We start from the raw sequence: 20,312 nt of genomic DNA, 5'->3' as shown, positions 1-20,312 counted from the left end.
AGATGACCTTGGGAGGCCTCCAGTGGGGAGGGAGGGGTCTCTGGGGAAAGATCATTTCTTCTGAAGCTGCCCCTCCCAGCTTCTGCCTAGCATCCTCTTGGGACTATCCTGGCTGCTTTACAGCAGGGGACCAAGTTTGGGTTCCTTCTTAAGCAGGGAAGAAGCTTGAGAGCTTTTTTATTTTTCAGGGCACTTCAGGCAACCGGGGCCTCCAGGGGGAGAAAGGCGAGAAGGTGAGGAGAGAAGAATTCATCAGAGGAGAGGGAGCCCCAGTCATGGGGTCCTGGTTGTGTTCCTTCCCCGAGGCCCTCACTTCTGGCCTCTGTCTGTCTCACCCAGGGAGAGGACGGCTTCCCGGGCTTCAAGGGCGATGTGGGGCTCAAAGGTGATCGGGTAAGACCAGCGCCAGATGAGGGGTGGTGTGGGTCTGGGGGGCTCGGGGAAGATGGGAAGGGGATGAGCTGGGGCTAGACAGAGCAGGAAGGACAAAAGATGGATATTAAAGACTCCTTTTTCTTCCAGGGGAAACCCGGAGCTCCAGGTCCCCGGGGAGAGGATGGTCCCGAGGGGCTGAAGGGGCAGGCGGGGCAGGCTGGCGAGGAGGGGCCCCCAGGCTCAGCTGGCGAGAAGGTAAATGACTCCACCCTCCAGCCTCCCACAGTCAAGGGGTCCCCAACCTTTTCCCTCTGCCCTTTACCCTTTGCCCTTTTATTAAACCTTCGACCTCAGGAGGTTGCTACCATCCTTGTCATCTTTAATTCCTCAGCTCAGCGTTATAGAGCAATTTAATGCACCCAACTTATGTGTTTATCTCCATAACCAACACATGCAATAGGCATTTTCATCCCATTTTACAGACAAGGAAAACTGAGACTTGGAATGGCTGATTGACCTGCCCAAGGATATGCCCCTAGTAGGCAGGAGCGAGGACTTGAACTTTGTTTCCCTGACTCCCATCCCATTAGCCCATTCACCATGCCCCAGCCAGCCTGACCTTTCCTCCTCTGACCTCCAGGTTGCAATTTCTGACCTTTGTCCCATAACCTCTCTGCAGGGCAAGCTTGGTGTACCAGGTCTCCCAGGTTATCCAGGACGCCCTGGACCTAAGGTAGGAAGCTGGGGGTGGAGGTAGAGATGGAGATGGGCAGGATTCAGAGACTAACGTCCAGGGGTCCAGGCTGTGGTCTTGGGGGATGAGCTGCCCGCCCCACGGGCCATTGAGAGAATGTAAAATGTGGGCTTTGGCCAGGCATAGTGGCTCATGCCTATAATCCCAGCACCCTAAGAGGCTGAAGTGAGAGGATTGCTTGAGCCCAGGAATTCAAGACCAGACTGGGCAAAATGGCAAAACGTTTTCTCTACAAAAACATATAAAAATTAGCCAGATGTGGCCAGGCATGGTGGCTCATGGCTGTAATCCAAACACTTTGGGAGGCAGAGGCAGGCAGATCACTGGAGGCCAGGAGTTCAAGACCAGCCTGGCCAACATGGAGAAACCCCGTCTCTACTAAAAATTCAAAATTAGCTGGGCGTGGTGGTGCATACCTGTAATCCCAGCCACTCGGGAGGCTGAGGCAGGAGAACCGCTTGAACCCAGGAGGCAGAGGTTGCAGTGAGCCAAGATCATGCCATTGCACTACAGCCTGGGCAACAAGAACGAAACTCCATCTAAAGAAAAAAAAAAAAGGCCAGGCGCGGTGGCTCAAGCCTGTAATCCCAGCACTTTGGGAGGCCGAGACGGGCGGATCACGAGGTCAGGAGATCGAGACCATCCTGGCTAACACGGTGAAACCCCGTCTCTACTAAAAAAATACAAAAAAACTAGCTGGGCGAGGTGGCGGGCGCCTGTAGTCCCAGCTACTCGGGAGGCTGAGGCAGGAGAATGGCGTGAACCCGGGAGGCGGAGCTTGCAGTGAGCTGAGATCCAGCCACTGCACTCCAGCCTGGGTGACAGAGCAAGACTCCGTCTCAAAAAAAAAAAAAAAAAAAAAAAAAAAAATTAGCCAGATGTGGCCGGGCGCAGTGGCTCACAGCTGTAATCCCCACAATTTGGGAGGCAGAGGCAGGTGAATCACTTGAGGTCAGGAGTTTGAGACCAGCCTGGCCAATGTGGTGAAACCCTGTCACTACTAAAAATACAAAATAATTAACTGGGCATAGCAGCATGCACCTGTAATCCCAGCTACCCAAGAGGCTGAGACAGGAGAATTGTTTGCCACTACACCCCAGCCTGGGTGACAGAGGGGTACTCTGTCTCAAAAAAATTTTTTTAAAGTGAGCTTTGGCATCACACAGACTTGGGCTCAAATACCCTCTTACCTGCTACGCGATCTTGGGCAAGTTTCTTGAGCCTGTTTTCTCTGCTGTGAAACAGACGTCCCAGTAATTTCCATCTCATCATTTTGATTATAATAATGTTGATAATGGTGATGATGACAGTGATTATAAAACTGTAGGATCCTTTCATTTGGTGTGATTAAGTTTCATTCACCAACAATATCAGTTAAAGGGGAGAATCACTGAATCATAAAATACACATCTTACATATCTTGAATTAATTATAACTTATAGTCAAATGTACTTATGCAAAAACGTACTTATATAAAAACATAACATTTGTTTGCCAATGTTTTGATGGGTGAGGATACTGATGAGATTCATTTTTCTGCCTAAACTACACCCATATTATATCACTGATGAGTTCTGTTTCTATAGAGTAGAGGAGGAACCTAAAGACATTTGGGGCTGGGCGCCATGGCTCATGGCTGTAATCTCAGCACGTTGGGAGGCCGAGGCGGGTGGATCACCTGAGGTCAGGAGTTCACCACCAGCGTGGCCAACATGGGAGAACCCCATCTCTACTAAAAATACAAGAATCAGCTGGGTGCAGTGGTGGGTGCCTGTAATCCCAGGTACCCAGAGGCTGAGGCGGGAGAATTGCTTGAGCCTGGGAAGCGGAGGATGCATTGAGCTGAGATGGTGCCACTTACTCCACCCTGGGCGACAGAGTGAGACTCTGTCTCAAAAGAAAAAAAAATAGACATTTGGGAAGATATTTGAGGGCAGAATCCTCCTAGAGTTTCACATTTTTGCTCTGTTGAGCTGATAGTTATCTCGCCTACGTTGAAGTTGACAGTTTTTTTTTTCAGTGATTTCCCTTTACATTGACTCCTTTTCCTTTAACTTATTTTTTTATTTTTTTCTTTTTAATGATTGGGAAAAAAACTTTTAACTTAGTTTTAATAGACAACTTTATTTTCCTTCCTTTCTTCCTTTCTTTCTTCCTCCCTCCCTTCCTTCCCTCCCTCCCTGCATCGCCCTCCCTTTTCTTTTTTCTTTTCTTTTCTCTTTTCTTTCTTTTCTTTCTCTCTCTTTCTTTCTTTCTCTCTCTCTCAGTCTCTCTGTCTCTCTTTCTTTCTTCTTTTACTTTCTTTTATCTTTCTCTCTCTCTTTCTTTCTTTCTTTCTTTTCTTTTCTTTTTTTTTTTTTTTTTACATGGAGTCTCGCTCTGTCACCCAGGCTGGAGTGCTGTGGCGCAATCTTGGCTCACTGCAAGCTCTGCCTCCCAGGTTCATGCCATTCTCCTGCTTCAGCCTCCCAAGTACCTGGGACTACAGGCGCCCGCCACCATGCCCGGCTAATTTTTTGTATTTTTTAGTAGAGACGGGGTTAGCCAGGATGGTCTCAATCTCCTGACTTCGTGATCCGCCTACCTTGGCCTCCCAAAGTACTGGGATTACAGGCGTGAGCCACCGCACCTGGCCTCTCCTTTCTTCCTTCCTTCCTTCCTTCCTTCCTTCCTTCTTTCCTTCCGTTCTTGCTTTCCTTTCAGACAGGGCGTCGCTTTGTCATTCAGGCTGGAGTGCAATAGTGCAATCATAGCTCATTGCAGCCCCCAATTCTTGGACTCAAGCAGTCCTCCTCCCTCAACCTCCTGAGTAGCTGGGAACCACAGGTGCACATCACCTGACGAATTTTTTAATGTTTTACAGAGACAGGGTCTCACTATGTTGCCCAGGCTGATCTCAAACTCACAGCTTCAAGTGATTCTCCTACCTTGGCCTCCCAAAGTGCTGGGATTACAAGTGTAAGCCACTGTACCTGGCATAGACTAAGGTTTTAGAAAGTCCTTGTGTGCAAGTGTTCAGGACCCTCAAAGAGTGTCGGGGCCAGGTGTGGTGGCTCACACCTGTACTCTCAGCACTTTCAGAGGCTGAAGTAGGAGAATCGCTAGAGGCCATGAGTTCAAGACCAGCCTGGGCAACATAGTGAGACCCCATATCTACTAGAAATTTATTTTTAAAATTAGCTGGACATGGTGGCGTGCATCTGTAGTCCCAGCTATTCAGGAGGTTGTGGTAGGAGGATCACTTGAGCCCAGAAGGTTGAAGCTGCAGTGAGCTATGATTGCACCACTGCACTCCAGCCTGGGTGACAAAGTGAGGCTTTGTCTCTTAAAAACAAAACAAACAAAAAAAGAGTATAGGGACCATGGAAACCCCAGATGGGAAGGGAGAGTAGAGGGAGCCCGAAATGGGCTTTGAGGCGGGATGCCACCACAGACTGGGTAACTTGGGCAACTGTTTTTTCTGATCTGAACTCAGTCTGCACAGTGAGGTGTGGGAGAGGATATCAGAGCCTGTGATGTCTTCCCCCAGGTGGAGGAATGGTTCCTCCAGCATGGACTGGAGTCAGTTAACAAATATTAAAAAGCACTCACCGTGTGCTAGGCAGTGGGGTATAAGACCAGTGAGCTATGCTACAGTGGGGCATTGAATAAGTAAGTCAGTAAGGGTCATTTCAATGCAATTGTTCTTCGGAAAACAAAATGGCACAATGTGACAGACGGAGGGTAACTTGGGCAGTGTGGAAGCCAGGATGGTGGCAGAAAGGCATTCTAAGGAGGTGACATCTGAATGAGATCCAAATGGTCAGGAGTGGCTGACTTTGTGGAGACCTAGGAGACGAGAATTTCAGCCAAAGAGAGCAGCCAGTGCAAAGGCCCTGAGGCAGGAATATACTGCTGTGCCCAAGGAACATCGAGGAGGTTAATTTTGCTGCAGTGAAACGAGAAGGGAGGAGAGGAAGTGAGAGGAGAGAAGAGGGCTGCCTTATAGGAGGCTGGGGCTGTAGAGACTAAGGAAGCTTCTGGAATCAGTGACCTGGAAATGCCTCAAAGGATGGTATGAGGGGCCAGTTCCACCCACCACTCACTCCTCACCCTCATGTCTTCTTTCTAATTCTCTCCACTCAGGGATCCATTGGATTTCCCGGGCCCCTGGGACCCATAGGAGAGAAAGGGAAGTCGGTGAGTCATGACTGGGGGTAAAGGAGAGGGGTGAACTTGTCTGAGGGGAACAGCATGTGTGGTTGTGTCTGATGATGGGTGGACCATGAGTGTCTGTGTCTATGCCTGGAAGCACTTGTGTGCACACATGCTATTACATGCAATGCATGACACGTGTAGGTGATTACACATGGTATTACCATGAATATGACTTTAAGTATGTGTATGTGTGTTTCATGTATCTTTCTTTCTTTCTTTCTTTTTTTTTTTTTTTTTTTTTTGTTGAGACAGAGTCTCGCTCTGTCGCCCAGGCTGGAGTGCAGTGGCCGGATCTCAGCTCACTGCAAGCTCCGCCTCCCGGGTTCACGCCATTCTCCTGCCTCAGCCTCCCGAGTAGCTGGGACTACAGGCGCCCGCCACCTCGCCCGGCTAGTTTTTTGTATTTTTTTAGTAGAGACGGGGTTTCACCGTGTTAGCCAGGATGGCTTTCTTTCTTTCTTTCTTTTTTTTTTTTGAGATGGAGTCTCACTCTATCGCCCAGGCTGGTGTGCAGTGGTGCGATCTCAGCCTCCCAGGTTCAAATGATTCCCTGCCTCAGCCTCCCGAGTAGCTGGGACTACAGGCGCCCGCCACCATGCCCAGCTAACTTTTTGTATTTTTTAGTATAGACGGGGTTTCACCGTGTTAGCCAGGATGGTCTCCATCTCCTGACTTCGTGATCCACCCGCCTCAGCCTCCCAGAGTGCTGGGGTTACAGGCGTGAGCCACTGCACCTGGCCTCATGTATCTTTCAATATAGATGAGACAGAGTTTGAATGCTGCAGCCTGCAGGCCTGTGCCCGGGTGAACAAGGGCATGAATCTGCATGCACTTTGCATGATGGTGGGCATAAATGTGTGCAAGAAGCTTGTACACATGTGTGAAAGGACATGTGTATACACATGTGTGTGTTTCTGTGCACACTGAGTGATGTGTATACAGGCATGTATTGTATTTGTGTTGCTACATGTGTATTGTAACAGTGTTAATGAACATTGTATTTACATTCATGAGTGTATGTATACTGCTGTGTTTATCAGGACAAAGTCCTCAGATGAATCCGGGCCTGCATATGTTTACAGTGTGTATACATATGTGCAAGAGATGTATTACATGATGAGTTCTGTGTCATCTTCAGGCTGTGGATTGCCAAACGCATGCCATGATTGCATGCAATCATGTATGCATACTGCACAACTGTGATAAATATATGGATCTGTGGGCAAACATGCTTGCACGTTTGGACTCTGTAGATGCAATCATAGTTATAATTGTGTGTTTGAGATCTTTGTGTGGTTTTGAGTACAAGTTGTATTTGTGTGTATGTGTATGACTGAAAGGCTTGTGAATAAATGTGTGTCAGACAGCTTTCTGGGTCTGTGACTGGGTGCCTTTTTGTGTTTGCATCATGCCTTTGCACCCTAATTCTCTTCTGCTTTCTCTCTTACAATTTATTTTCAGGGAAAGGCAGGGCAGCCAGGCCTGGAAGGAGAGCGGGGACCACCAGTAAGAAAATAGAGAGTGCCCCCTACCCTGCTGGGACCTGGGGACAGGGCTGGGAAGGAAAGGTGGTGGAGAGGTCATCAGAGGGCAGGGAAAGGGTTTGGGTTACATCAATGTCCCTGGAGAGGGAGTCACAAGGGGAGGGGACCTGGAAGACTTGGTCTCATCTCCCAGGCTCCCCCAACCCCTCATATCTGATCTTTGCCTTTTTTTTTTGTTCAGGGGTCCCGTGGAGAGAGGGGGCAACCGGGTGCCACAGGGCAACCAGGCCCCAAGGTATGGGATGGGTGGGCAATCAAGGCCCCCCATGCCTCAGGCTCAGCCAGTCCCTCCCAATTCTTCCCAGTTGAGTTTGTTCTGGGGCCTGAGTCTCATTCACTCTGTCCTAGGGCGATGTGGGCCAGGACGGGGCCCCCGGGATCCCTGGAGAAAAGGTGAGTGTGTGTGTGTGTGTGTGTGTGTGTGTGTGTGTGAATGTGCATGTGTATGTGTGTCAGAGAGAGGGAGAGATTCTGAGTGGAGGACAAGTCCAAGAGATGAAGAGACATTATAATGCAGTGGTAAGAGCACAGCTTAATTAGGTGTGGTGGTGCACGCCTGTAGTCCCACCTACTATGGAGGCTGAGATGAGAGGATTGCTTGAGCCCAGGTGTTGGAAGCTGCAGTGAGCTAATCACACCACTGCACTCAAGCTTGGGTGACAGAGCAAGACTCCATCTTTAAGAAAAGAAAAAAAGGAGCACAGCCTCTGAAGTCAGAGAGCCATGAGTTCTCTGCCACTCACCTACTGTGTGCCCTTGGGCAAGTCACTTAACCTCTCTGTACCTTAGTTTTCTCCTCTGTAAAATGGGAATAACCTCAGTCTCCCAGCCGCAGTGGTGAATAAAATGACTGACTGTGCGGAGAATGCCCTGCCCATGCCTGGCATGCAGTAAGCACTCAATGTGTGCTGGATCCTATTGTCATTATGTGGGGCTCAGGGAGTGGGCAGAGAGGCAGGAAGGATGAGACAATGACTTCCGGTTCCATTTCAGGGCCTCCCTGGTCTGCAAGGCCCCCCAGGATTCCCTGGGCCAAAGGGCCCCCCTGTGAGTGAGGTCACCCTCATTGGGGGTTGGGTGGGTGGAGGATGTGGGAAGGGAGGAGGCCCTGTATCTGTGCCCCAACTCTTTCCCACCTCATCCCCAGGGTCACCAAGGTAAAGATGGGCGACCAGGGCACCCTGGACAGAGAGGAGAATTGGTGAGTAACCCCTCAACCTTTGATTGCTGATCCTTTTTTATTTATTTATTTTGTGTGTGTGTGTGTGTGTGTGTGTGTGTGTGTGTGTGTTTTGTTTTGTTTTTGAGACACAGTCTCACTCTGTCACCCAAGCTAGAGTGCAGTGGGGGCGATCTTGGCTCACTGCAACCTTTGTCTCCCGGGTTCAAGCAATTCTCCTGCCTCAGCCTCCTGAGCGGGACTACAGGCGCGCGCCACCACGCCTGGCTAATTTTTGTATTTTTAGTAGAGACGGGGCTTCATCATATTGGCCAGGCTGCTCTCAAACTCTTGGCTTCGAGTGACCCACCTGTCTCTGCCTCCCAAAGTGCTGTGATTACAGGCGTGAGCCACCGCACCAGTGGCCAGATTCCTGATTCTATCAGGTCTTCCCTGTCTCCCCGTCCTCCATCCCTTCCCCCTTGTAACACCCCCCACCCCCATTTAATTTTTCTCTCTAGGGTTTCCAAGGTCAGACAGGCCCTCCTGGACCAGCTGGTGTCTTAGGCCCTCAGGTCAGAACGGACTCCATAAACCTCCCTTGTTTTGTACCAGTTGGGGGATACTTAGGGGAAAGCTGGACTCCTAAGCGACTCCCCTAGGCCACCCCAACTCAAGAGAAACCTTCTTCCTCACCAGGGAAAGACAGGAGAAGTGGGACCTCTGGGTGAAAGGGGGCCTCCAGGCCCCCCTGGACCTCCTGGCGAACAAGGTCTTCCTGGCCTGGAAGGCAGAGAGGGGGCGAAGGTGAGACCCTGTCCGTTAGAGACCTTGGTTGAACATCCAAGATCAACCAAAGGCTCAGAAACAGTCTCATGGGGGAGGGGGCCCTGAGTCACAGACTGGACGGAGATATCCCCTCCCTGGAGCTTGACTTCCCTCCTCTGCACTCCTGCAGGGGGAACTGGGACCACCAGGACCCCTTGGGAAGGAAGGACCAGCTGGACTCAGGGGCTTTCCTGGCCCCAAGGGGGGCCCTGGGGACCCGGTGAGTATCTTTGGAGACCCTCCTGCATGTCCCTTAGAGAAGGAAAGGATGGGGGGTCAGGGGAGGGATGGGGGAATGGCATTTGGGATGTGGGAAATGATGAAAGCAAAGAAATGCTGGAGGGAACTGGAGAAGGCAGACCCCTCAAAGCTCAGTGTCCAGTCCCAGGGGAGAGGTGGGGACTGTGAGCTCCCCACAGAGGAAGACAGGACTTGGGGACACCCTTGGGGGTCTCTTGACTGTGAATTATCTCCTACTTCAGGGACCTACTGGCTTGAAGGGTGATAAGGGCCCCCCAGGGCCTGTGGGGGCCAGTGTAAGTATAACCGCTTGTGCTGGGTGGGGGCAGGGTGGAGGGGACTCAAGGTGTCTTGGAAGCTTGACATTGTCATAATAAAACCCATGATGGAGGCCAAGGCAGGCGAATCACTTGAGGCCAGGAGTTCGAGATCAACCTGGCCAACACGGTGAAACCTTGTCTCTACTAAAAATACAAAAATTAGCCAGGCATGGCGGTGAATGCCTGTAATCCCAGCTACTCTAGAGGCTGAGGCAGGAGAATCACTTGAACCTGGGAGGTGGAGGTTGCAGTGAGCCAAGGTCAGTTCTGTTGCTCACTGGCTGGGCCGTTTTAGTCCTTGGCAAGCCTCAGTTTCCTTGTCTGTAAAATAGCCATGATGAGAAGCCTCATCTCATGTATGATCACAAACCTCATTGAGATCATTTATCCAACAAATACTTACCTGTGTGTTGGCCACCAACATATAAAAACCCCTTTTCTTGGGCCAGGTGTGGTGGCTCATGCCTGTAATCCTAGCTCTTTGGGAGGCTGAGGCTGGAGGATCGCTTGAGCCCAGGAGTTTGAGACCAACCTGGGCAACATAGCCAGGCCCTGTCTCTACAAATATATATATATATATACATATATATATATATACACGCTGCCAGGAGGACTTTGGCTTTTGTTCTAAGTGAGATGGGAGCCATGGTTCTTGAGCAGGGGAGGAATGTGCCCAGCCCCTCAAGTGCTCACAGGCACCCTCTGGCCGCTGCAGGGAGGGAACAGGTTAGATATAATCCTGGTAACCACAGAACTCAGTGCCTGGTGGCTTAAAAATCCTCCATAAAGGAGAGCTACTACTGGTATTATTCCTGATTCGTCACCCTGTTTTCAGGGATCCCCTGGTGAGCGGGGTCCTGTGGGCCCAGCAGGAGGCATTGGACTTCCTGGCCAAAGTGGCAGCCAAGGCCCCGTTGGCCCTGCAGGCGAGAAGGGGTCCCCGGTAAGTGACTTGCCCATCCCATTCTTAGGGCCTCCTCAGGGTCTGGCCCTGCCACATCCCAGGACATGGCTCCTGCAGGACATTCTTGCCCTGACATCCCCCTTTCCATTTCCCACAACAGGGAGAACGTGGCCCCCCTGGCCCCACCGGCAAAGATGGGATCCCAGGGCCCCTGGGGCCTCTGGGACCCCCTGGAGCTGCTGGGCCTTCTGGCGAGGAAGGGGACAAGGTGAGGGGCTCACAGAGAGGAAGGGTCCAGGGGAGGATGGAGGTGAACGGAAGCTGGGTCTTCATCCCATTTCCTCTGCAGGGAGATGTGGGTGCCCCTGGACACAAGGGGAGTAAAGGCGATAAAGGAGATGCGGTGAGTAGAGATCCCCAGTGAGGCGGGGCGGGGTGGGTAGCAGAAGAGAGAGGAGGCCAGGGATGTAGAGATCATTCTTCACGGGGTAGGAGAGGCCATGGAGTTTTCTGCCGTCCAGGGTACCATCTTGATACCTACATGCAACAGAAGGTACTTGAGCTTCCTGGAGCAATGGGTCCACAGAACCCAAATGCAGAGAGGACAGGGATAGCTGGGGCTCCCAAAGAACTGGAAAGGCACTGGGGTGCGGGTAACCTCCTTCTCCATTCTAAGTGACATGTCCTTCCCTCTGCCCGTGACTCTGCGTGGCAGGCACTGAGGCATCTGATACCCAACTTCCCTCCGAACGTCAGCCCCAGTGTCTTGCATCATTGAGCCAGCTTCATCCCTGGGTCTTGGTGGAACTTGTGAGGAAAGGTCCTGATGGCCAGGGCTTGGCTTAGGACAGATGTTTGTCTGATCTCGTCAGTTGGTGGCTGAGAAGACAGGATTTGGGGGGATGTAGCTGTTGCTGCCTGGTAGGGGGTGTGGGTTGGGAGGCAGTGATTGATAGCTCCAGTGCCCTCTCTAATCTTAAACCTGAGGGAATTTTTTGATTCTGTTTCCTGTTCTCCCAGGGCCCACCTGGACAACCAGGGATACGGGGTCCTGCAGGACACCCAGGTCCCCCGGTGAGTGGCCCCAGCTTTGCAGTCCTTCTCTGGATCCTTGATGGGAGGGCTAGTGGGAGCAAATGACAGTGGAAGTACACTGACTCAATCCAAACCTCAAACCCAACCCTGATCCTCCCTCAGTACCGACACCCGATGTGAACTCCCTCCAAGAATTGGAGTCAATCCTAATCCAACCATGTCATCCCTTCAATACCAACACTCAATATGAACTCACCCTCAGAATCTTATTCAATCTCAACCCAACTATGTCTTCCCCTCAATACCAACACCCAATATTAACCCACCCCAGATTCGGAGTCAACCCCAACCCAACTATATCTTCTTCTCAATACTGACACCCAATGTGAACTTAACCCCAGAATTTGGCACAATCTCAACCCAACCATGTCTTCCCCTCAGTGTCAACACTCAATGTGAACTCAACCCCAGAATCTGGCCCAGTCCCAACCCAACCATGTCTTTCCCTCAATACCAACACCCAATATGAACTCACCCCCAGAATTTGGCTCAATCCCAACTCCAACCATGTCTTCCCCTCAATGCCAACACCCAATATGTACTCACCCCCAGAATCTGAGTAAATCTCAACCCAACCATGTCTTCCCCTCAATACCAGCACCCAATATGAACTTGACCCCAGAATCGGAGTCAATTCCAACCCAACAATGTCTTCCTCTCAATGCCAACACCCAATGTGAACTCAACCCCAGAATCTGGCCTAATACCAACCCAACCATGTCTTCCCCTCAGTGCCAACACTCAATATGAACTCAGCCCCAGAACTGGACTCAATCCCAACTTCAACCATGTCTTCTCCTCAGTGACAACACTCAATGTAAACCCAACCTCAGAATTGATTCAATCCCTGCCCAGCCATGTCTTCCCCTCAATACCAGCACCCAATATGAACTTGACCCCAGAATCGGAGTCAGTTCGAACCCAACAATGTCTTCCTCTCAATGCCAACACCCAATGTGAACTCACCCTCAGAATCTGGCCTAATCCTAGCCCAACCATGTCTTCCCCTCAGTGACAACACCCAATGTAAACTCAACCTCAGAATTTGATTCAATCCCTGTGCAACCATGTCTTCCCCTCAATACCAACACCCAATATGGACTCAACCCCAGAATCTGGTTCAATCCTCATCCTCAACCTTGATCTGCCCCTCTATATTGATGTCCAATATATACTCAGCCCTAAAATTGAAGTAAATTCCGACCTAAACCCAGCTCTGAACCCCATTTCAGCCCCAGTCTCAACTATGCTCATGACCCTAACCTCAGTCCTATTCAAACCTTATCTTCAGCCAGACACGGTGACTCATGCCTGTAATCCCAGTACTTTGGGAGGCCAAGGCGGGTGGATCACCTGAGGTCAGAAGTTCAAGATCATCCTGGCCAAAACGGTGAAACCCCATCTCTACTAAAAATACAAAAATACTTACCCAGGCATGGTGGCGGGACCCTGTGATCCCAGCTACTTGGGAGGCTGTGCCAGGAGAATTGCTTGAACCCCGGAGGCAGAGGTTGCAGTGAGCCAAGATCGCACCACTGCACTCTAGCCTGTGTGACAGAGGGAGACTCCTTCTCAAAAAAGAAAAAAAAAAAAGAGAGAGAGAGAGAGAAAAAAAAAAAAGAAGCCAGGCACCGCGGCACACGATTGTAATCCCAGCTACTCAGGAGCCTGAAGCAGGAGAATCGCTTGAACCAGGGAGGCAGAGGTTGCAGTGAGCAGATATCTCACCACTGCACTGGAGCCTGGGTGACAGAGTGAGACTCCTCAAAACAAAGCAAAGCAAAGCAAACAAACAAAAACAAACAAACAAAAACGACCAACCAAACAAAAGCCTTATCTTCCAATCTCTTAACCAAGCCCTGACCCAGACCTGTCCTTTTGTGTTTATTTATTACCATACAATAGGAACATACAGCCCTATCCTTAACCCCAACTCTGACCTACTCTTCCAATGCTGACCCCAGACCTGAACTCAAACTTTGAATATGACCCTGGCTCCAACCTCAAACCCAACCCTAAATTCCATCTGAACCCCATTTGAACCCTGCCCATGACCTGAACCTCGATGGCAAATCTGATTCACTGTTTAACACTTTGACTCAACCCTTGACTTCATTCCCAAGCCCTGTTCCTTAACCTGGACCCCAACTCCAACTCAACCTTGACCCTCCCTAAACTTAATCTGAATCCTGACTCCAACCCTTAACCTCAGTCTTGACCCTTGAGACTCAATCTACCCTAATCCCTGACCCAGACCTTAAATGTGCCCCTGTTTGTATTCTTCCAGGGAGCAGATGGGGCTCAGGGGCGCCGGGGACCCCCAGGCCTCTTTGGGCAGAAAGGAGATGATGGAGTCAGAGGCTTTGTGGGGGTGATAGGCCCTCCTGGACTACAGGTGGGTATCTGGGTTTGGGGGTGGCACCTCTGATTCTGCCTACCTGGTGCCCCAATCTTGGTTCTTTGTTCCACAGGGGCTGCCAGGCCCTCCCGGAGAGAAAGGGGAGGTCGGAGACGTCGGGTCCATGGTATGCACTCCCAGAGGAAGGTGGGAGCGGGATGATGGTGGGGTTATAGGGTGGGGGCAGGCATTAGATTCATTTGAGGGACATTGTCATTTTAAGGGCCCTGAGGGTCACAAGCATGAGAGTGGTGTCTGTGGTCACTGTGGCCTTTTGGGGGGGAGCTGTGGTCACTGGATACTAATACTGACCTTCCACAGGGTCCCCATGGAGCTCCAGGTCCTCGGGGTCCCCAAGGTCCCAGTGGATCAGAGGTGAGAACTCTTGGGGGGCCAGGATGGCTCAGAAATGGGGACACCCATTTCCTAAGAAGAGGATGTTGGGATTCCACTGTCCCACTCCTACCCCTTGCTGTCTCTCCAGGGCACTCCAGGACTGCCTGGAGGAGTTGGTCAGCCAGGCGCTGTAGGTGAGAAGGTGAGTGAGGGAAGGCAGGGGCTGCACGGGGGGAAGAGATGAATCTAGTCCTATTGGGCAGGGACATTCTGGGGAGCCCCTCCCTGTCTGCTAGGATGGGACCTTTCCCCACTCTCACTTTGCCTCCTGCAGGGTGAGCCAGGGGAGGCTGGAGACCCAGGGCCTCCAGGAGCCCCAGGCATCCCGGTGAGTGACTGTGTGATGTGGTCCCTGCACCCAACTCAGGGAACCCCTGACCCCTGGGCATCTTGGGCCACTTTGACCTCTGGGCAGTCCAAGGTCATCCATTCACCCCTGTCCTATGGCCATCCCTGACTACCTTGAGGAAGGACACCTGGAAGGTCTCAGATAGGGCTGCTATATACAGTTCTGCAGGTTGCACACTGCACAAGACTGCATGGCCCAGGAGATAGGTGAGGGCTCAAATCTGAGTCATGAGTCCTGACTTGAGGATGAGTTGCCCAGAGGGAGCCCCTCTTCTAATTTGCTCAAGAACAGCACATGGGCTAGGCCGACCTTGCACGTGACCAGTGGGCACCTAGACCGTCCAGATCTTTCACTGTCATAAGTCCCAGCTCCTTCTGACCTTTGACCCTTGGACAACCTAGGCTACTCTGAACCCTGACCCCAGAAAAGTCCCAGACCACCCCAATGCCTGAATCCAAGTATGCCAATCCTTGATGCCTGGAGAGTCCAGACCACTCTGACCTCCGACCTCTTTCTGTAAAGGGGCCCAAGGGAGACATTGGTGAAAAGGGGGACTCAGGCCCATCTGGAGCTGCTGGACCCCCAGGCAAGAAAGGTCCCCCTGGAGAGGATGGAGCCAAAGGGAACGTGGTGAGTCCTGGGGGGAAGTGGGGGCAGACATGGGAGGGGGCACTTGAGTGTACTTGAAGCCCTCCCAAACTTTTTTTTGTTTTTTGAGATGGAGTCTTGCTCTGTCACCAGGTTGGAGTGCAGTGGCATGATCTCGGCTCACTGCACCCTCTGCCTTAGGGGTTCAAGTGACTCTTCTGCCTCAGCCTCCCGAGTAGCTGGGACTACAGACACGCACCACCACACCTAGCTAATTTTTGTATTTTTAGTAGAGATGGGCTTTCACCATGTTGGCCAGGATAGTCTCGATCTGCTGACCTCGTGATCTGCCTGCCTCGGCCTCCCAAAGTGCTGGGATTACAGGCGTGAGCCAGTAAGCCCGGCTGAAGCTCTCCCAAACTTCTAGCCAGAGATTGCATCCTCTAATTTACTGATCTCATGAGCAACCCCCAGAACATGGATGAATGAATTAATGGGTGGATGGATGGATGAATGAATGGGTGGATGAATGGATGAATGAGTGAATTAATGAAAGGACAAGTGAATAATTCAGTGGATGGATGAATACGTGAGTGAATAAATGGATGAATAAATGAGTGAATGAATGGATGAACGAGTGAATGAATGGGTGAATGAGTGAGTTAATTAATGGAAAAATGAATAAATCAGTGAATATATGTATATGTGAATGAATAAATGTGTACGAATAAATGAGTGAATGAATGAATGAATGAGTAAATTAATGGATGAATAAGTAAATTAATAGATGCATGAATGTGAATGAATGGATGAATGAATGAGTGGCCAAATGGACAAACGAGTAAGTGAATGAGTGAATGGATGCAAGAATGAATGGATAGATCCACAAGTGAACAAATGACTGAAGAGATGAGTATGAATGAATGGATAGATCCATAGGTGAACAAAATGACTGAAGAGATGAGTGAATGAATGGATGGATGGATGGATGAGTGAATTAGTGAATAAATGTGTGAATGAAACAAAAACATACAGTGGTTATACATCATTGAATGGCATGAAAGTTGGTTTCACAGCAGATCATTCTAACGTTGTTGTAAAGGTTAAGGTTGAATTGGGTCAGATTTGGGGTGGATGTGGGATTTGGCCTTGAGGCGAAGGTTGAGGCCCTTCTGCCACCACAGTAGGGTTTGGGGTGGGTGGAGGTAAGGAAGGGGCTTTAGCATCTGTGGGACCTCAACTTGAATTGCATTGTTTGGAGTGTCCCTTCTCTGAGTGTGTGAATGGCTGGATGAATGGATGGATGGATGGATGGATGGATGGATGGATGGATGGATGGATGAATGGATGGATGGATGGATGAATGGATGAATGGATGAATGGATGGATGGATGGATGGATGGATGGATGAATGGATGAATGGTTGGATGAATGAATGGACAAATGAATGGCCAGTTTTCTCTGTGAGACCCGAGCTGGGAGGCTGTGTGCAGTGAGATCACGCGTGCAGCATTCCTAGCTCAGTGCCTGCACCCATGAAACACGAGAATGTTCGCTCTACCAAGCCAGGATTTTATGTTTTGTTCACTAATGTGTCCCCAGAAACCAAACTGTTCCTGGATACAGCTGATCTGTTCCATAAATGCATGATTGCTCCACAATTCAGAGATGTGATTATTAATCATTCTGTGTTCCAGGGCCCCACAGGGCTCCCCGGAGATCTAGGGCCCCCAGGAGACCCTGGAGTTTCAGTGAGTGTGACCCCCTCCCCAATCCTGGCATATTTCCTCATTCTGTCCCCATTTCCCCACCCCCACAGACCTGGACCCTGACAGTGGAACCAATAACCTTCTTTTGCCTCCCAGCCCACCCCATTTCTCACGTACCCTCATCACCCCTCCCAACTCTGTCTTCCCCCTATGCAGGGCATAGATGGTTCCCCAGGGGAGAAAGGAGACCCTGGTGATGTTGGGGGACCGGTGAGTGGGAAAACAGAGGGTGTGGTGGTGAGAGTGGGGGTTGGGGAGCTAATGAGTGAGTGAATTGGGGGGCAGGGGAGTGAGCTGGTGGGGTACCCAAGGTCCCTGCAGATGCTTCTGCTTCATCTCTCTGGGGACCCCCAGGAATGTGAGCAGCTTGAGGGAGTAGGTGGGAGGTGGGAGTGCCTGGTGCTGGGGTGATGCTTGGGGAAGGCTGTCCTCTGGTCCTAGGCATCCTAAAACAGTCAGGCTCAAACAACATTAGCTGAGACCACAACTGGTGTCCTTGTCTCCTCCAGGGTCCGCCTGGTGCTTCTGGGGAACCCGGTGCCCCCGGGCCCCCTGGCAAGAGGGTGAGTGATAAGCCACCTCCTGGATCCTCAGCTTACCTACAGTCCCCACTCACCTTACAGACCCCACTCATCCTACAGCCCCCAACTCACCCACAGCCCCCAATTCACCCCATAGACTCCACTCACACTCCACAGCCCCCACTCACCCCACAGCCCCCACTCACCCCACAGCCCCCACTCACCCACAGCCCCCACTCACCCCATAGCCCCCACTCACCCACAGCCCCCACCCACCACAGCCCCCACCCACCCCACAGCCCCCACTCACCCCACAGCCCCCACTCACCCATAGCCCCCACTCACCCCACAGATCCCACTCACCCACAAACCCCATTCACCCAGACCACATTCACCCCACAGACCCCACTCACCCACAGACCCCACTCACCCCACAGCCCCCACTCACCCCACAGACCCCACTCACCCACAGCCCCCCTCATCTCACAGACCGCACACACTCACAGACCCCACTCACCCGCAGACCCCACTCACCCACAGACCCCAGTCACCCAGACCTCATTCACCCCACAGACCCCACTCACCTTACAGATCCCACTCACCCACAGCCCCCCTCATCTCACAGACCCCACACACTCACAAACCCCACTCACCCATAGCCCCCCACTCACCCCTCAGACCCTGGGTCAGCCCCTAGACCCTGCTCATTGTCTTTCTTTCCCAGGGTCCTTCAGGCCCCATGGGTCGAGAAGGCAGAGAAGGGGAGAAAGGTGCCAAGGTGAGTCCCCTGACAAGGGGAAGGGTCCCTGCACTGCTCTAGGCCAACAGTGGGGCCATCAGGAGAGGGTGGACCTGTGACCACCCCAGGACCCACTCCCTCCAGATCCCAGATGCTTCTTGGCAGGAGGTCAGGAGGCAGGAACCCTCTGACTCTGGCCCACTCCCTTGCCTGTGTCCATTTCAGGGGGAACCAGGTCCTGACGGGCCCCCAGGGAGGACGGGTCCCATGGGGGCTCGAGGGCCCCCTGGACGTGTGGGGCCTGAGGGTCTTCGAGGGATCCCCGGCCCTGTGGTGAGTAGAGTGGGACAGGGGTGGGACAGGGTGGGTCCAGCCCCTTTCTGCCTGCTCCCAGCTTGTGATCCCATCACTGTTTGGAGGGGCTGCCCCTGGTGCATGGTGGGGGGTCCACACTGGGTTCTGACAGGGTGCAGCCCACCCCATGTTCTGTTCCATCCTCAGGGTGAACCAGGCCTCCTGGGAGCCCCTGGACAGATGGGCCCTCCTGGCCCCCTGGTAAGAGACTTGTTCATCCCTGAGGTCCTGGCTCTGAGGACCACTCGGGGCACCTAGTGACCACCTAGTGAGCATTGGTGCAGGATGACCCTCACTGACCATCCATCTGAGTGTCCATACTGCCCGTCGCTACTGACCATCTGCTCTGACCTTCCACCTTGATGGTCTACACTGCCCATTTCTATAACTCTCTGCCTTAATCTTCCACCTTGATGGCCTACACTGCCCACCTCTACTAGCCCTCTGCTCTAACACTCCACTTCGATGGTCTACACTGACCACACTGACCCTCCATCTTGATGGTAGACCACCCAGGCTGACCTTGGCCACTGACCACTCACATTGTCCATCCTCCAATCAACCCCTCATTAGCTCTCATCATTCCACCTTGGTGGCCTACGCTAACCATCCCTTGACCCCCATCCCTGGTAATTCCTATTTGAAATCTGCATAATTTCCCATTTGACCATCCCCCAACCACCCACACAGACCTGGAGAGTTCACAGTTGAGAATCCCTGACTGACCCTTGCTCTTCTCCCAGGGGCCCTCTGGCCTCCCAGGGCTGAAGGGAGACGCTGGCCCCAAGGGGGAAAAGGTAAGGACATCATTCCATTATTCTCTTCCCCATCTCCTCCCCTCCTTCCCTCTCTCCCTTCTGCTCCCAAACTCATCACCCTAAGGCTCCAGGAGAAAAACCTCCCTGAATAGTCCCACGTCCTCCCCTGTCTATGCCTCTTCTGTCCTCCAGGGCCACATTGGATTGATCGGTCTCATTGGCCCCCCGGGGGAAGCCGGTGAGAAAGGAGATCAGGGGTTGCCAGGCGTGCAGGGACCCCCTGGTCCCAAGGGAGATCCTGTGAGTGTCCTGACCTCAGTGGGAAGAATATGTTTGAAGGAGGGGATGGGTTGAGAGACTGTGGGTGTGGAGTCTAGGAAACATGGGTCTGGATTAATGAGGGTGTGTCTAGGGAAAATAGGGAGCTGTATCTCAGAACTGGCAAGTTGGAGGCTGTGTCTGGGGTTTGGGGTCTCTCTGTGGGGGAACTGGAGACTTGTCTAGGGTTTGGGGTCTTCCTTTGGTGGGACTGAAAGCTTGTCTGGCGATCTGTCAGGGCAGTAAGGTGTACCCCAACAATACTGACCCTGATGTCCTTTCCCTAGGGTCCCCCTGGTCCCATTGGCTCTCTGGGCCATCCTGGGCCCCCAGGTGTGGCGGTGAGTATGAAGGGAATCATTTGTGGGATGAGGTCACTATGGCGGGCCAGGCCAGGACCTCAGCTCTTCCTGTCTGTACCCTACAGGGCCCCCTGGGACAGAAAGGCTCAAAGGGGTCTCCGGTGAGTACACCCTACTTCCGTGGGCTTACATATCCCAGCTCCCCATCCCCTCCACTCTACCAGAACCCTCCACGCCTCTGCCTTCATTCATTTATTTATTCCTGCAATCATGCCTTTGACAAATATTTATTCAACACCTACTGTTGTATTTCATCAGATCCAAAATGCCGTCAATTATAAGATGTACCATTATTTTACAAACTGCTAGGAAAGAAAACAGTTCTGCCAAGTAAACTATGACTT

The 20,312-nt window shown here is 51.8% G+C and overlaps 1 protein-coding gene across 1 annotated transcript in view; it reads left to right on the top strand.

The window, feature by feature from the left end:
- COL5A3 (collagen type V alpha 3 chain) overlaps window positions 1–20,312 on the top strand; it is a 51,659-nt gene that overhangs the window by 24,502 nt on the left and 6,845 nt on the right. The window contains exons 28-61 of the mRNA XM_028840250.2: window positions 189–233; window positions 340–393; window positions 523–630; window positions 1,055–1,108; window positions 5,255–5,308; window positions 6,788–6,832; window positions 7,052–7,105; window positions 7,219–7,263; window positions 7,864–7,917; window positions 8,018–8,071; window positions 8,551–8,604; window positions 8,729–8,836; window positions 8,988–9,077; window positions 9,340–9,393; window positions 10,253–10,360; window positions 10,482–10,589; window positions 10,671–10,724; window positions 11,342–11,395; window positions 13,704–13,811; window positions 13,888–13,941; window positions 14,136–14,189; window positions 14,299–14,352; window positions 14,485–14,538; window positions 15,082–15,189; window positions 16,845–16,898; window positions 17,073–17,126; window positions 17,426–17,479; window positions 18,162–18,215; window positions 18,402–18,509; window positions 18,678–18,731; window positions 19,274–19,327; window positions 19,481–19,588; window positions 19,894–19,947; window positions 20,034–20,069. Coding sequence (XP_028696083.2) covers window positions 189–233; window positions 340–393; window positions 523–630; window positions 1,055–1,108; window positions 5,255–5,308; window positions 6,788–6,832; window positions 7,052–7,105; window positions 7,219–7,263; window positions 7,864–7,917; window positions 8,018–8,071; window positions 8,551–8,604; window positions 8,729–8,836; window positions 8,988–9,077; window positions 9,340–9,393; window positions 10,253–10,360; window positions 10,482–10,589; window positions 10,671–10,724; window positions 11,342–11,395; window positions 13,704–13,811; window positions 13,888–13,941; window positions 14,136–14,189; window positions 14,299–14,352; window positions 14,485–14,538; window positions 15,082–15,189; window positions 16,845–16,898; window positions 17,073–17,126; window positions 17,426–17,479; window positions 18,162–18,215; window positions 18,402–18,509; window positions 18,678–18,731; window positions 19,274–19,327; window positions 19,481–19,588; window positions 19,894–19,947; window positions 20,034–20,069 — 2,259 coding nt within the window. The remainder of the gene's footprint in view (window positions 1–188; window positions 234–339; window positions 394–522; window positions 631–1,054; window positions 1,109–5,254; window positions 5,309–6,787; window positions 6,833–7,051; window positions 7,106–7,218; window positions 7,264–7,863; window positions 7,918–8,017; window positions 8,072–8,550; window positions 8,605–8,728; window positions 8,837–8,987; window positions 9,078–9,339; window positions 9,394–10,252; window positions 10,361–10,481; window positions 10,590–10,670; window positions 10,725–11,341; window positions 11,396–13,703; window positions 13,812–13,887; window positions 13,942–14,135; window positions 14,190–14,298; window positions 14,353–14,484; window positions 14,539–15,081; window positions 15,190–16,844; window positions 16,899–17,072; window positions 17,127–17,425; window positions 17,480–18,161; window positions 18,216–18,401; window positions 18,510–18,677; window positions 18,732–19,273; window positions 19,328–19,480; window positions 19,589–19,893; window positions 19,948–20,033; window positions 20,070–20,312) is intronic.

Source organism: Macaca mulatta, chromosome 19 (genome assembly GCF_049350105.2).
Source record: "Macaca mulatta isolate MMU2019108-1 chromosome 19, T2T-MMU8v2.0, whole genome shotgun sequence".
NCBI classification, from domain to species: domain Eukaryota; kingdom Metazoa; phylum Chordata; class Mammalia; order Primates; family Cercopithecidae; genus Macaca; species Macaca mulatta.
Note: the sequence above shows the minus strand (reverse complement) of the source record. Positions and strands in the feature narration are given on the sequence as shown.